General features: G+C 40.8%; 1 protein-coding gene across 2 annotated transcripts in view; it reads right to left on the bottom strand.

The window, feature by feature from the left end:
• Positions 1-1,684: 1,684 nt before the first annotated feature.
• Positions 1,685-17,957, bottom strand: part of elmo2 (engulfment and cell motility 2) — a 46,549-nt gene continuing 30,276 nt past the window's right edge. For both annotated transcript variants that reach the window (XM_084101386.1, XM_084101387.1), the window contains exons 10-21: positions 17,123-17,173; positions 16,692-16,814; positions 15,701-15,820; positions 15,176-15,280; positions 14,303-14,411; positions 13,798-13,934; positions 8,891-9,054; positions 8,316-8,428; positions 6,992-7,099; positions 6,452-6,534; positions 5,229-5,306; positions 1,685-2,960 (exon numbers count right to left, since the gene is read on the bottom strand). In XM_084101386.1, the coding sequence (XP_083957512.1) occupies positions 2,760-2,960; positions 5,229-5,306; positions 6,452-6,534; positions 6,992-7,099; positions 8,316-8,428; positions 8,891-9,054; positions 13,798-13,934; positions 14,303-14,411; positions 15,176-15,280; positions 15,701-15,820; positions 16,692-16,814; positions 17,123-17,173 (1,392 nt within the window). In that variant the 3' untranslated portion in view covers positions 1,685-2,759. The remainder of the gene's footprint in view (positions 2,961-5,228; positions 5,307-6,451; positions 6,535-6,991; positions 7,100-8,315; positions 8,429-8,890; positions 9,055-13,797; positions 13,935-14,302; positions 14,412-15,175; positions 15,281-15,700; positions 15,821-16,691; positions 16,815-17,122; positions 17,174-17,957) is intronic.

Below are 17,957 nucleotides of genomic sequence, written 5' to 3'. Positions count from 1 at the left end.
CCTCATTTTCAGACCAGAACGCCCATGGGCGCAAAATTGGGCGCAAATGCATTTGCTGTTTAAACAACATGGCGCTAAACGTGAAAATGATCATTGCGCCCAACTTCGGAAGAAAATTGAGGACATGAAAAAAGAAAATAAGCTGCTACCTATAAAAAATAAGTTTCGGCATTGATTTTTTTGGGGGGGGGGTTTGTACAATTTGTTTAAACCAATATTTGTTTTCTCTGTTCAACTGTTGGCGATTATTGTTATTTATACACTTTGTACAGTGTGATTTCAAGATTATTTCTGTTCTGTTTACAGTTTGTACAGTGTTGATGTCATTTCAACATTGTTAAACTTGTTTTAAAGGACAAGTTCGGTATTTTACACTTAAAGATCGTTTACAGATCGTTTCTGATGAAATAGAACGGTTAAGATTCAAATTTGGACACATGCTGCTGTCCCGAGAATTTTAGGGTTTATTTCGCTTCCCCCCCCCCCCCCCACCTACAGAATGGCTGCATAGGTGCACTCGAACATATCCTTCCTAAAACGCATTAAACTTTCGTTTACAAAGAGATGAAACTCACCGAGTGGTCAGGGGTTTTCACTGATATGCTCATACAAAAATCGCTGCAAAATATGCTTTGAAAAACTACAGGAAACGTTTGACCTCTGTAATTGCAAACAAAGGCTACTGTACCAAATATTAACATTGATTTTCTCAGGTGTTCAAATACTTATTTGCAGCTGTATCATACAAATAAATAGTTAAAAAATCATACATTGTGATTTCTGGATTTTTTTTTTAGATTATGTCTCTCACAGTGGACATGCACCTACGATGACAATTTCAGACCCCTCCATGATTTCTAAGTGGGAGAACTTGCAAAATAGCAGGGTGTTCAAATACTTTCCTCACTGTACATAAATGTCTCCACTAACCATTCAGAAACGTCCAGGAGCATCTAAAAGTCAAACTCTCTCCGTAAGGCTGCACTCACTACTGGTTATTCTGGGATTCTGGATGAGTGAGATTGGCCTGTTTTGTTATTGCCAGAGAAACTGAAGCTCGTGTAAAGGCTCCGCCCTCTTCTGAACGGAGGCGGAGCTAAAACTCATTTGCATTTAAAGGGACACACACAAAAGATAATATTGGGGCGTTTTTGCTCAAACCCTAAAAAGGGGCAAATTTGACAAGCTATAATAAATTATCTGGGGGGTATTTTGAGATGAAATTTCACTGACACATTCTGGGGACACCAGAGATTAAATTACATCTTGTGAAAAGGGGCATAATATGTCATTGTCACCTTTAACAAAGACAAAAAATATATTGTAAAATATATATTGTTAGCTAATGCATTAACTAATGTTAACAAATTAGACCTTATTGTAAAGTGTTACTGTATTATCTTTATTTATTCATTTAATTTGCACTCATGTAACGGTGTAAATAAGTTAAATTACTGCATAAATGGGGTCATCGCTATCTGTTAAACTGTGTTCTAATTAAAGTTTGCATGAGGCTAAATGATATTATAAAAAGTTGATTTAATAAAAAAAATTTGTAACAAATGTAATATATAAGGAATCATTTACGACGGGCTGTTGAATAGATGGTTTGTCTATAACTGCATTTTAGTGGATGTGCAGCTCAGATCAAATGATTTATGAAAAATCACAAACAAATATCAAGTTATGACTTTAACAAATTTTATTATTGCACACAAATCCATTGCAATTACTATGATAAAGGCAGCACAATATATATAGTTCACATACAGTGGCCTTTAGGAAGTATTCACACCCTTTTCTTTAATGTTGAAATATTTTAGTATTCCTTCAATAACAATAAAATCAAAACATTTACAAATCAAAAACTTTCTCTTCAATGAGAAATAAAGGGGAATTAATACTTTCTGAAGGCACTATATAATTATAATGTGTACAATATTTCAACCCAAATACTGATACCTGCCACTAAAACATTCAAAATCGACCAGCCGTCACAGGCTTATAATGAAGCAAATCTGAGCAAATAATTAAAACCTCTGTCAGTGATCTATCTCTGGGTTCTGTGAAAAACTTTATTCTATGGCAAGCAAATATGAAATCCAGAGAGAAGACAAACATCAGCACAGCAGCAGGTATTTCTCCCTGTAACAAAGAAATAACCCAAAAGAAATCTTATGGCTATTATCACATACAGTTCTGGAAGGGGCAGGTGACATCTGAATCACGGAGCAGATCCTGTTAAACATCAACTATGAGTCAAAAATCAGCATAACAATACATTTCCATCTTCTGCTCTTTCGTTCTTTCTCCGCTTCATGCAAATGTATCATGTAGTGTCTTTCACATCAAGTACAAAAATATATTTCTATTGACAAAAGCAAACGTCAGTAAATATTAGTTATCTTCGGACGGGTACAAAGTTACTAATTGTTCAGTTTTGTTACTCATATAAGCTTTTTTAACATCACATCAGCACATGAAAGTAGATGCCTTACAATGTTTAAACACAGAATGATGCTCTTGTGTGACTTGAATACTTGAAGACAGAAGAACCGCTTGTTTTTCTGCCTGGCAAACATCTGAAAAGGAACTGAAAAAATTCTCTCATAGTTCATGTGTAGTATAGGCACATACACTCGCTGAAAGGTAAAGTGTGTCACACAAACAGATTGCCGTTTCAGTGCAAGAAAATGTATCTTAGTGACACACTTCACCTCTTGACACAGAAACACACACTGCTTAAATGGACGAGCGTCTCATCCGTAGTTGTATGTGAAGTTGTATGTGCTGGGCTCTTTTGGCACAGGGGGCGGAGCCTCGGGGATGGTGATGTTCTCCAGGTCCAGGAGGCGGAGCTTCATCTCCATGCTCATTAATGTGTCAAGGTCACTTCGTGTGAGATCGCTGCCCAACTCCTTCCCCAGCAGAGCCGAGAGTCCATCGGTCCAGATGCAGTACTGCTCCACAGAAACACATGTCATTTATCTAATACATATTTACAGAATAAAGTGTCAAATATCACATTCAAAACAACAGAATCCACTGTGGTCACATGGCCTATAGTGTATGCGTGTGACATCACCATCGGCCAGAGTGACTGCGGTTACACACACTGAGTGGCAGAAACACACACGGTCAAAAGTACATTTTAGCACCTGACTATTAGCATACAATTTTATTTTAATTTTTTTAATTTTATTAGAAATATGGCGATCAGAAATCTAAATATTTAGTGTATTTTGAAATTATATGTTTAAAAATGTTATGATGGCGACAGAGAAATAATGCAAGTGTCCGGTTAGTTATGAACAACTTTAAAACGTTCAGAATATGTTCCAGTCACATGTGGAAATGAAATCTAAAACATCTATCTCATATGAAATATTTCAAATAATCATATCATTATCCTAATCAAATGTCATCTTGAATCTTGAATTTAACTGTAAAAGGTTTAAAACACTGGGAATGTCATTAAAAGCCTTTGTTTTGTTCACAGAATTATAGGGCAAAGTTTAACAAAAAAGCATCTTTAAAGCTCCAATATGTAACAATTTTGTAATAAAATTTCCGAAAATAACTTGCACAGTGTGATATATTTCCTCCAGTTGTGTACTTACAATATCTCAAAAGTCTCCAAAGATTTTTTATTTCAGAGAAATTCCGATTTTAAATAACTGTCCGTCCCGGAAAAGAAATGTCGCCTCTCAGTGACGCAATGTCCGCACTATCCTTTTTTTCCGGTGTGGACCATGTGATATTCCACCACACCGGAATATCACATGGTCAAATGCGGAAGTGGTGGTTATAGCGTTATAGCCATAGACTGTATGGTTATAGCTGTTATGGATCATGATTACTCTTTGGCGAGCATTGAAGTGCCAACAAAACGAAAGCGTCCATATTCGGATACACGCAGACTGTGTGACAAACGGAGGAATAAAACCCGGATAAATATCGGCCAGGCGTTTTCGAGATGGAGAGAGCTGCGCGACAATCTTGGACTTGACAGAGACTCTGCTCTCGCGAGTGTATTGATAGACAGGTAAGCAAATAAAATTTTTTTTTATTGTACAAGTAACGTAATAGTTACAGTAAAGATGATTTTAATAGATATGAATTACACCACATGGCTGTAATAATATAGCATAACATTTCACGTTCCTTGCAGTTCATTAATTATGATGACATAAAATAATACGATCAGACATACAGGTAATACAAAAACGAATAAATGACCTCATCCGTGATCATGATTCATTAATTCCATTTAGATACATCGCTAGATGGTGAAAACGCATTAAAAACGACATCTCCCCATCGTCACCTCCTTCATAGCGTCATCAAGCTTCGCCTTTGTTATTGTTGGAAACTGCGCCCTCTTGTGGTGAAAAAATATTACATATTGGAGCTTTGAGTGATATTTTTGTTTCCTGTTAATTTAATTGGGTAAAATTACTGAACAATAATTTAACATGTGCTTGGACTAATTTAAGTGTTTTAATACAGTTTTACTGAAACAAAATAGGCTACTGTTGCATTATTGAAAGTGAAAAAACAATACTATTGTATTATTGAAGAAATAATACTGTTGTATGATTTCTTATTTTATTATAAGCATTGTCCATTTATATTCGTTTAATACACTGTCTAGAGATTGGATTCATTTAAAAGCACATGACATGAAGTAAATCCAGAGGAAGGGTTTTTATCTGTGACCTGGAAAATTAATTTACAGTGAATTAGTTTAGATTCGGTTAGTTTAGACTAACTAGCAAAATCTAAAGGAAAATTTGATTCTTTATGACCCCTTTAACTCTAAAAAAATCTAAATGATTAGAAACATTGCCATATTATCTTTGAGTGTTTAAGTTGTAAGGGGGAATTGGACGCTGAAACGGTCAAAAACGGCCTTGAAGGACTGACCGTCAACAGAGGAAACAAACGATAACCAATAACTAACTAGACACAGGTGCCAATCATCTTTAACCAAGGGAACAAATGAGGAAGAAACACAGGAAGTGAAACAGAATGCAAACTGAGACTCCATGGAAGAGATCAAAATAAGAGTCCTTGAAAAACAACATATGACAACTATATCTGTGCAATTACTAAGATTGAGCCCTATTACAGATAGAGTTTAGTAATTAAACAGTTACTGAACACTTGCATTCTTAACAGAAGATATGTCATAATTGTGATTTAATTGTGCTGTTTTTCAGACTCACCTCATATTTGTTGGGTGCCACAAAGTTGAGAGCTTCATCAGGATCATATAGGATGGAAAACGCCAACTCTAAAACTTCCTGCAAACACAGAACAGTTCACACACTTCAGGTGTGTTGTTCATCATGCAAAAACATTAAAGGGATAGTTCGCCCAAAAATGAAAATTCTGTCATCATTTACTCACCCTCAAGTTGTTTCAAACCTGTATGAATTTCTTTTTTCTGCTGAACACAAAAGAAGATATTTTGAAAAATGTCGGTAACCAAACAGTTGATGGACCCCATTGACTTCCATAGTATTTTTTTTTCCTACTATGGAAGTCAATGGGGTCCATCAACTGTTTGGTTACCGACATTTTTCAAAATATCTTCTTTTGTGTTCAGCAGAAAAAAGAAATTCATACAGGTTTGAATGATCCACTCTCAGAATGTTTTCTCAGAGTTATGAACTAATGCTCTTCCAGTATTATTAAAGTCCCCCTGTGGTAAAAATTCAGCTTTTAATGTTGTTTATGTGTCTATGTGGTGTTTTTAATCTGCTTTAAGACAAACCATGTGTAAATTCATAAGTCGACACCATTGCCGAGTATTTTCTCCTTAAAACTGCAGTGAACCAAAGACAGTCTCAAAAACACGCTTTGAAATCGCTGGTGTTTCTGACGTCACAAACTACCTTGTAACCAATCAGATCAACGTGTGATCGTCAACCAGTGGATCTCTGAGCTGAGTGAGTGAGTGGAGGCGGGGCTCATTTGCATATTCATAGAATCGCGTATACTAAACACCAGCGATTTCAAACCGTGTTTTTGAGACTGTCTTTGGTTCACTGCAGTTAAGGAGAAAATACTCAGCAATGCTGTCGACTTATGAATTTACACATGGTTTGTCTTAAAGCATATTAAAAACACCACATAGACATATAAACAACATTAAAAGATGGATTTTCACCACAGGGGGACTTTAATACATGTTTTGAACATTCAGAGAACATTCAGAAATAATGCTTTCATAACTTAATGGGAACGTTAGCAAAACATTCTAGATAAACCAAATAATTCCCGAAGATGTTTAGGTTTAAGAGGGAGAAAAACCTTGACCAGACTCTGCCATGTCTCTTGACATTCTGTGAAAATAAAACCTGGTAATGTGCTGTGAAATCCTGCGAAACACTCAAAGCACAGTTGTGTTCAATCGTGCGCTGGAGGATGAAGATAAAGTTCTGACCTTGTTCTGTTTGAGCGCGCTCTTCTCCTTCATGTGTGGACAGTCTTTCCCGGTCAGAACTGCTTTCATATCCGACACAGGAACTGTGTGACAACGACAGAGCTTTAGTTCACTGTTGTGAAAGTAAAATGATGCCATAAAGAATCGCATGCGCAGGGTAAGATTTGAGAAAGTGATCATAAGATTGCAAGCGGAAATTCAATTTACGTATTTTGGCGGAAAAAAAACATGCCAAAAGTGTAAGCGTGGAAAAATGGAAGTCAGAAGAATACATATCATATTTATTTTGCCTTAGCATGATTCACAATACATGAATTATACTTACAAATAACAGTAAAATGCTGCAAATATTTTTTCTTAAACTTGAAAGGCGATTTACACCTTTACAAATCTTCTCTTGCACATGCAAATCTAATTTACGCTTGCAATCTTATGTACACTTTCACAAATCTTTCACATGCGATTCTCTATGGCATCATTTTACCTTCATTCACTGTTCAGCACATGCTAATAACACTGAGTGCTTGTATATGGACTCACTCTTATCGGTGAGCAGTTCGAACGCCACTTCACCCTGCGGAGACTCGTCCAGATCTCCATAGTGAAGGACCTTGTGATTCAATGACAGGCGGCAGAACCAGAACTTCTCTGAGAGAGGAAATAAAGATCATCAGAAAAAGGGCCCTATCTTGCACCCAGCGCAATTGACTTTGTACACCGACGCATGTATCATTCCTATTTTCCACCCGATGCACAGCAGACTTTTCCCTCCACAGACGCACGTCGGTAAATTAGGGAATGAACCTGCGAACGGGGGCGGTTCAGCGAAAAGAGGAGGTGTGTTCCGGCGCAAACGTTCCCTGGTGCTATTTTGCAGTTTCAGAAAACAATTCAGCCACAGACCAGGAGAAACCTAGTCTAAAGTCAGTGGCGCGTTATTCAGATCCTATTTTAAGGGCGCATGCTTGGCCATAATGTAGCGTGTGCACAACACACACACACTTTGATTCTCTTATCTACACAGACGCAGTAGTTCTCATTTTTGCAAACCATACATTATTACAAGGAAAAATATTCCACACGAGGGAAATCATTGTTGTGTCCATGAAGATGTGAAAAAATAGGCATAAATCTAGCTTACACATTTACCCAAATTATTATACGCCTGTTTAAGCGAAGCTAATTTGGGTGTGTTTCTCCATCCCCAACGTCACTTCTCTGTGTTTTACGGCCCTGACGAGAACGTCGGTCTCCTCGGCTGTGACCCGCTCCTGGCAAATCCGCCGTTATAATAGCAGTCCGCCATGGAACAAGCGCGCCTGCTCTTAAAGGGAATGTGCGATGACGCTCTGATTGGTTTATTTCACGTTACGCCCAAACCACACCTATGAGTAATGAAGCTACTTCAGACCAACCCATTTTAGATTTGCGTCGGGCGCAAGAGTCATTTATCCCGCCGGTATAATAGCAACAGCGCCGAGACCCGCCCACAAAGTGACTTGCGTTTCAGATCGTTAAAATAGGGCCCAAACACATTAAAGGGATAGTTTACCCAACAATTAAAATTAGCCCATGATTTACTCGCCCTCAAGTCATTCTAGGTGTATATGACATTTTTCTTTCAGACAAATACAATCTGAGTTAAATAAAAAAATGTCCTGGCTCTTCCAAGCTTTATAATGGCAGTGAATGGCTGTTTCTGTTTTAAAGTCCATAAAAGTGCATCTTTTTGTATTGTATTTGTCTGAAAGAAGAATGTCATTTACACCTAGAATGACTTGAGGGCGAGTAAATCATGGGCTAATTTTCATTTTTGGGTGAACTATCCCTTTAAATGAGTGATGTCAGCAGAAGTGAGGTTCACCTTGTCTCCGTCTGTTGCCGAGTTTGCGAAAGCAGCTTCCCTCACACAGACGGTTCAGTCTCTGCTGTTTGATCAACTCCAGGATCTCCGGCTGGATCCGCTCACGGAGCTCACTGACGGACACAGAACACACACACACACACACACACACATCAGAGGATCTCAAGCCTTCTCACTGACGGAACACACACACATCAGAGGATCTCAAGCCTTCTCATTGACGGACACAGAACACACACACACATCAGAGGATCTCAAGCCTTCTCACTGACGGACACAGAACACACACACACACACACACACACATAAGAGGATCTCAAGCCTTCTCACTGACGGACACAGAACACACACACACATCAGAGGATCTCAAGCCTTCTCACTGACGGACACAGAACACACACACACACACACACACACATCAGAGGATCTCAAGCCTTCTCACTGACGGACACAGAACACACACACACATCAGAGGATCTCAAACCTTCTCACTGACGGACACCGAACACACACACACACACACACATCAGAGGATCTCACACACACATCTGTGCAGGTCATGTGACGTAACTCACATTATGGGAGGCGACTGGAAGTCGTCTTGGCTCATTCTCTCAGACTGACGCAGACGCAGGATCTCAGAGTAACTCAAACTGCGCAGTTTGACCCGCAGCTGCTCCAGTGACGGGGGCTTCATGGCTAGAGCTCTGGTGATCTGCTCACGCACGACTGTCATCACCTGAAACACACACACACACACACACACACAGGTTTGCTTTGCTATACTTGTGAGGATATTCAATAGGAGTAATGGTTTTTATACTGTACAAACTGTATATTCCATCCCCCTACACTAACCCTACCCATCACACACACTCTCACACACACACACACACACACACACACACACACACTAACCCTAAACCTACCCATCACACACACTCTCACACACACACACACTAACCCTAAACCTACCCATCACAAACACACACACGCACACACACTAACCTTAAACCTACCCATCACACACACACTAACCCTAAACCTACCCATCACACACACACACACACAAACCCTAAACCTACCCATCACACACACACACACTCACACACACACACTCACAAACCCTAAACCTAACCATCACACACACACACACACACACACTAACCCGACCCCTAAACCTACCCATCACACACACACACAAACCCTAAACCTACCCATCACACACACACACAAACCCTAAACCTACCCATCACACACACACACTCACACACTCACACACACACACACACACAAACCCTAAACCTACCCATCACACACACACACACACTCACACACTAACCCGACACCTAAACCTACCCATCACACACACACACACACACACACACACACACACACACACACACACACACACACACACACTAACCCTAAATCCTAAACCTACACATCACACACACACACTCACACACTAACCCAACCCATAAACCTACCTATCACACCTACCTATTTCATTTGTAACTTCGCACAAATCTGTATTTTATTTAGACGCGTTGCTACATTAAATAACAGCCGCATGTGAAAATTATTGCAGTTTAATTGCACTTAAGTATTGGCTATAGTATATATCTATGTAATTTGCGCGCTGTTGCGGAAGCGTCAGCGGAAGCGTTCAGCTCTCGTGTGAAGACCGACTCGGGTAAAGACCATCGACTCTACCTGTGCGACTCCACCGAGCAAGGACACCAGAAAGGCACTTAAGTATCTCCTTCTCCCTTTCCTTTCCCACTTTTTATCTTATTTTCACCTTACGCAACATGTGCTTTCAATACATTCCTGTTATCTCTCGGCAACGCCCTTTCGTCACGCGCAAAAGGCAGCGCAATACTGCTAATTTGCGTCCCATTCTCTCATCCTCACACACACCTCTCTCTCTTTCCGTGGGTCTATGGAATTGTCAGTCAGCAGTCAATAAAGCTGACTTTATTCCAGCCTTTGCATCTCATTCTACTCTTACTATCTTGGGCTTGACTGAGACCTGGATTCGTCCAGAAGACTCAGCAACCCCCGCTGCTCTCTCTAGCAATTTCTCTTTCTCTCACTCCCCTCGCCAGTCTGGGAGGGGTGGGGGTGCAGGGCTTCTCTTTTCTAACAATTGGAAATACTCGGCACTCTCCTCTCTATGCAACAACAACTCATTTGAATATCATGCTATTACACTTACAACTCCCAATAAGATCCATATTGTAGTCATTTATCGCCCCCCAGGTCAGCTGGGAAACTTCGTAGAGGAGCTGGATGTGCTGCTGTCCTCTTTCCCTGAGGACGGCACCCCATTTCTAGTCTTTGGTGACTTCAACATTCATCTCGAAAAGCCGCATGCAACAGACTTCATCTCTATTCTAGCCTCTTTCGATCTCAAACGGCTCATCACCACAGGTACTCACAAATCAGGCAACCAACTGGACCTGGTTTACACACGCAACTGCATCACAGACAACATTTTGGTGAGACCTCTCCATGTTTCAGATAATTTCCTCATAACTTTCAATCTACAACTCTCTACCCCTGCACCACCAATCCTCCTACCAGTCACTTTCAGACGAAACTTGCGCTCACTTCCTCCCGCCCATCTTTCCTCTGCCGTGTCTTCTTCTCTTCCCTCACCCACACAATTCTCATCTCTGGATGTGAATACCGCAACGGATACCTTATGCTCCACTCTAACCTCTTCTCTAGACAATATCTGCCCTCTCTCCTCCAGGCCCGCACGCGCTACTCCCTGGTTACTCCATGGTTATCTGAGGTCCTTCGTGAACACCGGACCGAACTCAGGGCAGCGAAGAGGAAATGGCGCAAATCATGCACATCTGACCTGAGTATGTATAAATCTCTCCTCTCTTCCTTTTCTGTGGATGTTCATGCTGCAAAATCTTCCTACTTCCACAACAAGATCAACAGCTCCTCCAACACATGATCACTCTTCAAGACAATCAACTCTCTCCTCTGTCCACCTCCACCACCTCCCGCCTCCTCTTTAACTGCTGACGATTTTGCTAACTTCTTCACCAACAAAATAACAACTATCAGCAGTCAGTTCTCAGCTCCACACACACAGGAACCCAGTCTGACCCTTTCCATAGCCAATATCCCTTTGTCCTCCTTCTCTCCGCTAACCGAGGAAGATGTATCTAAACTTATCCTCTCCAGTCATCCTACCACCTGCCCTCTAGACCCCATCCCCTCACACCTTCTACAAGCCATCTCTCCCACACTTCTACCAGCACTCACACACATCATCAACTCATCCCTCCAGACTGGCACTTTCCGTACAGCATTCAAGCAAGCTCGGGTTACTCCACTGCTTAAAAAACCAACGCTAAACACATCATTTGTAGAGAATTACAGACCTATCTCTCTTCTACCATTCATTGCGAAAACACTTGAAAGAGCTGTTTTCAACCAAGTAACATCCTTCCTGTCTCTGAACAACCAGCTGGATGTCAACCAATCCGGCTTCAAGAAAGGGCATTCAACTGAGACTGCATTACTGTCGGTCACAGAAGCCCTACGGATCGCAAAAGCTGCTTCCAAGTCCTCAGTTCTCATTCTCCTGGATCTGTCTGCTGCCTTCGATACTGTGAATCATCAGATCCTTCTGTCCAGCCTCTCATCACTGGGCATCACAGGAACTCCTCTCCACTGGTTTGAGTCCTATCTCACAGGTAGGTCCTTCAGGGTCGCATGGAGAGACGAGTTATCCAGAGCACATCAACTGACCACAGGGGTTCCTCAGGGTTCAGTTCTTGGTCCCCTCCTCTTCTCCATCTACACCACATCACTGGGACACATCATACAGGCACATGGTTTCTCTTACCATTGCTATGCTGATGACACACAGCTCTTCCTCTCATTTCAACCAGATGATCCCACAGTAGCTCCACGTATCTCAAGCTGTCTGGCGGACATCTCGACATGGATGAAGGAACATCACCTATAGCTCAACCTGGCAAAGACTGAGCTTCTCGTCCTCCCTGCCAATCCGTCTCTACAGCACGACTTCACTATCCAGCTAGATTCATCATCAATCACCCCATCAAGGTCGGTCAGAAATCTTGGAGTAACTTTTGATGACCAGCTGACCTTCACAGATCACATTTCAAAGACAGCTCGATCATGCAGGTTTGCACTGCACAACATCAGGAAGATCAGGCCTTTCCTAACTGAGCATGCAACACAACTCCTCGTCCAGGCCCTGGTCATTTCTAGGCTTGACTACTGCAATGCTCTTCTGGCCGGTCTTCCTTCAAGTGCAACTAAACCTCTACAGATGATCCAGAATGCTGCAGCTCGTCTTGTCTTCAACGAGCCCAAGAGGGCCCACGTCACTCCTCTGTTCATCTCTCTGCACTGGCTACCTCTCGCTGCTCGCATCAAGTTCAAGGCATTGACGCTTGCTTACAGATCTATCACAGGCTTAGCTCCCTCCTACTTTCACTCACTCCTACGAGTCTACATCCCTACCAGAAGCCTACGATCGGTCAACGAGCGACGTCTCGTGGTTCCATCACAGAGAGCCACAAAATCACTTTCCAGAACATTCTCATTCACAGTTCCATGCTGGTGGAACGCTCTCCCCACCCGCATCCGGGATGCAGAATCCCTGACAACATTCAAAAGACAGCTGAAAACCCATCTCTTCCGTGAGCACTTAACCTCAAAAAAAAAAAAAAAAACTTTCCTTTTCCTTTAAATCCTCGCTTATCGGGCTGATGCTACTCTGAATAATGCCTGAACTTTGTATTTTGAGCACTTCTTGCGTTGTTTTTGCCTCTTCACTATGACTCGCTTAACTTAGTCCTAATTTGTAAGTCGCTTTGGACAAAAGCGTCTGCTTAATGACTACATGTAAATGTAAATCACACACACACTCACACACACACTAACCCTAAACCCTAAACCTACCCATCACACACACACTCACACACTAACCCGACCCCTAAACCTACCCATCACACACACACACACACACTAACCCTAAACCCTAAACCTACCCATCACACACACTAACCCTAAACCCTAAACCAACCCATCACACACACTAACCTGACCCTTAAACCTACCCATCACACACACACTCACACACACAAACCCTAAACCCTAAACCCTAAACCAACCCATCACACACTCACCCGACCCCTAAACCTACCCATCACACACACACACTCACTCACACACACACACACACACACAAACCCTAAACCTACCCATCACACACACACACAAACCCTAAACCTACCCATCACACACACACACACAAACACACTCACACACACACACACACACACACACATACACACACAAACCCTAAACCCTAAACCTACCCATCACACACACACACACACACACTAACCCTAAACCTTCCCATCACACACACACACACTAACCCTAAACCTACCCATCACACACACACACACACACTCACCTTGTTGAAATCTTCTGCAGTGGCCCTCATCTCTTTCCAGGTCTTGTTGAGCAGTTGAATACACACACAGAAGAACTCTTCCCAGGCGCGCTCATGCGTGAAGAACATCGGATGGAAGTCGTTACAGCCTTCATTCGCTGCGGAGACAAACCAGTTCACGTGCGCATTTACACAGGCCTCTGTTTACATCAACATCACACACACACACACACACTGCAGAAACAGCTGTTGCTTCTGAAAATATAACAATCCAGAATATTGATGTCTGTGTTTACACTTGATCACTGTGATCCGGTCAAGCAGTGGGATCATCAGGACATTATCGGATCTCTATTTCCCGCGTAATATTTAAAATAAGTCTGTGATGGAAAAATGTCCGCAGTGAAAAGTCACCCTGAAGTGGTGGGGATTCTTTCGAAAACTGTTTCAAATCTCCTAAAACAAGGAGAAGAAGGTTGCCAATACCAATCCACTGCACAGATAACAGAACACGCAGAACACTCACGCAGTTCTCCGACCTGTAGAAGATCACACAGCATCCGCGTCAGCTCAATCGCACAGCGACCGAACGGACACTCGTGTTTATCCTCTCGACTGCTGTTCTCCAGGACAATCTGAAACACACAAGCACGTGTGCAGGCCATATGACAAAAAGTCAAAAATATGACATATTAAATCGAAATTAGGAGATTAAAAATGTATAATTATGACATAAAGACTACTAAATTCAAGTTACAGCATAAATCGAAATCATGACAAAATGTCAAAAAACTTTTTTTTTTAAATTCACTATTTCGACTTTTCATCTCATAATTATGAAATTTAAGTCATAATTGTAATTATTCTCATAGTGGCAGCACTTTATTTTACAGTCCTTGTACATCCTTTGTACTTATTATAGTAATTACAATAATTGGGTAATAATAACTGGGTACTAGCCCTGAGCCTAACCTTAACCCCTGTAGTTACCGTATATTACCCAGCACTCACTAAGACCAGTACACTGTAAGTACACACACTGTGAACACTCTCACAAAACATCCTCACGCCACATCACATCTACTCGTTTCTATAATCATTTAGTGTTATACTCTCGTGATCAATAGAAGCTCATGATACCGCAAACATTGACATTCCGTCGCATTATCACTCTTGTTCACAGCGATTTTTATTTCCTTCTTTCTGTTTTTGTAACTCTGGCTCTATTTAAACAAACACACTTTGGCTCAACAATGTTACTTGTGTTTGATACTGGGAACTAAACTTTCAGCATTTCAGCTCTGGCTTTAATTCACTCTGATGGCTAGACGATATTATAGCACACAGTGCTTGAGAAAAGACATAAAAAGAGGTAATGGTTCTGAATGTGAGCACTTACTCTGATATACGTGTCCTGGTGTAGTTTGGCGAGGTACAGCATGTTGTCGAGCGCCAGCATTCCCGGTGGTGTCTGAGTGAAATCCATCGCAGGATTCATTGGATTCTGTGAACAAAACAAAACACACAACAGCACATCACTATCACTGATCGCCATTAAACCATCACATTACACACATTTCAACACATCACTATCACTGATCGCCATTAAACCATCACATTCCACACACTTCAACACATCACTATCACTTATCCATCATTAAACCATCACATTACACACACTTCAACACATCACTGATCGCCTTTAAACCATCACATTACACACACTTCAACACATCACTATCACTGATCATTAAAGCATATATCACACACATCATTATCCCATCATCCATCATTAAATAATTCACACACATCACTATCACTGATCATAATTTAACTATTACATCACACACACATCAGCATCTGTTTTGGAAAGGAAATGTAATTATCTCTTGTGATGACAACAGAAAGAGCAAACATCACTCACGGTGAAGCCCAGCATCTTGTAGTCTTTAGTGTAGACGGCTTTCCTCTTCTCTGTCCCGCCTGGATCACTGTCTCCTTCAAATGCGATTCTTCTGAGCTCAAATATGATATCTCTCTGTGTCTGAAGAATTCAAGCAGTGTGAAGGTTATAAGAGAACGCAACTTTCCCAAGTATCTTGGAAAACGCTGAAAACAAATCAGTAATGTTTGGCTTTTCATGCCATGATTATGCTGGCCAAACAGGAGCTATGAATCAATTTTCTACAGTCAGTCATGTTCAAATGTTTATTGTTTCCCAAAATCATAGTTCTAACAAACACTGGCAAACAGCATCACAAAACTTCAGCTCTCGACCTGTGTTAGAAGCATGGTCTTATTTGTATGACGTGGACTTAAATCTTGCATATGAATTCAGATATAAATCTTTAATCATACATGTTATTAAACATGCAGAAAAATTATGTTTGCCATTTAAACGTCACTCTACTATTTTGTCATAAACGTTTAACACTAATTATTGTAATGACTCAAACAGAGGCTTTGTCAGATGTTGAGCCTGGTCTTCATTTCTTTGTAAATATTGTAATAATGCATTGAGACTTTTGTATGAACAAGAGTCCTGAAACAGGTTTGATCCACACAGAGAACAGATCTCACCGTCATCAGCTCAGTCTGGAATTACATGAAGAGTCTAAAGCCTAAATGAAATATTTACTGATTTTTAGGTATTTCTGCTGTGCTTTAGTGATCTAAGTGAACATAGTGATCAGACTGTCTGCTACAGTGGTGTACTAGGTATACGAGTGCATCAAGACCTGAGTTCATATCCTTCTCTGTAATATTTTCATCATATGCATGAATACTGAATACTTTCACATAAAGACTCAGGCATCTGTCATGCACGTTAGGAGCTATTCATCACTTCAGTCATACTACATGTTCCCTCCATTAATCTTAATGACAAGTGAATCATTTTCAGACATAAAGCTTGCCTGGTCATTGGGGTCCATTTTGGTCATCATGCGTTCCTCCAGAAGGTTGAAGGTCAAAACTTGCAGCACGTAAAGCTGATGTGCCATTTCCGCTTTGACGGGCCGATTCCCGCGGATGATGTGCTGGGAAAGACACAGAGGAGTTTCCTAAAACAACTCTCATTATCACACTATCAACTGATGATCTTACACACAGCTACTAGCAGGACGTTCTGTGGTCTTTTGAAGAATGAAGATCTGATCAAAACACACTCATCAATTCAAAACGCTCAATCAAATTAAATTAATGAAATAAAATCAACCAACCAACTGCTGTTTGCTGGATTTGTCACTAGTGATTTACTCCATCACATTTGGATCTGTTTTCTTTACAGCGAAAATAAGTGGCAAAGTGAATCTGACGCCATTACCTGCAGATCACAGACACTTACATTGAGTATGATGCCACGCAGGTGTTTCTGTGCCAGTGTACTCGCCATCTCCTGCCATAAACACACACAGAGAGTCACATGAGTCTGAGAATGTCTAAACCAGACTCCAAACTGCAAAAAAATACACAACCAACTGTAAGAAATGGAATGTTTTGAGAGCATCCCACAAATTGGTTGAGTGAATGAATCAATGACTCATTCATAAGGACAGTCACATGTTTGGTTCCTGAACGAATCAGAGCTAACGAACCAATCAGTTGGTTATATCAGGACTAATGCGATGCTGCTTGCTTGATCAATCAGATTTGAGTACTTGAAATATTTCTTGTACACAATAGATTATTAATTATACTTTGTATTCGCTGTTACTATGTGTGATAATTTCCTACAATTCAATTTTCTTTTCATGTTGTTCTCTGTCTGACTATAATAGGCTTTCTTTCACAAACACAGAATACTACAAATCTGCCAGTCAACTTTTACTGAAACATTTAGGGTGTGTTTTGTAGTTCGTTCTCTTGGTTCTTCTGACTTAACAGTTATAGAATAACTTTATAATAGAAGTCAGAGTGTTAAAACTGACCCTGTTACAGGCACGTGCACAGGTAGAGCTCAACATGCCCTTTTTACCCTTACACTCCGAAGTGCCCTTTTTTTTGGTAGTAGTGTTTTTTTTCTTCTTCAATAAATCAATGCTATTGGTCACCCTATGGGGCTGTTTACACCTGGCCACTTCATGCGTTTTCTCAGATCGGATAGCTATCTGATTTATCAAAACAATTCCATTTACAACTGGTCACTTAAATGTGTTTTTGCGAAACGGATATAAATCCGA

This window comes from Abramis brama (genome assembly GCF_963993115.1).
Source record: "Abramis brama genome assembly, chromosome: 23".
Lineage (NCBI taxonomy): Eukaryota > Metazoa > Chordata > Actinopteri > Cypriniformes > Leuciscidae > Abramis > Abramis brama.
This window is presented reverse-complemented; position numbering and strand designations above follow the sequence as displayed.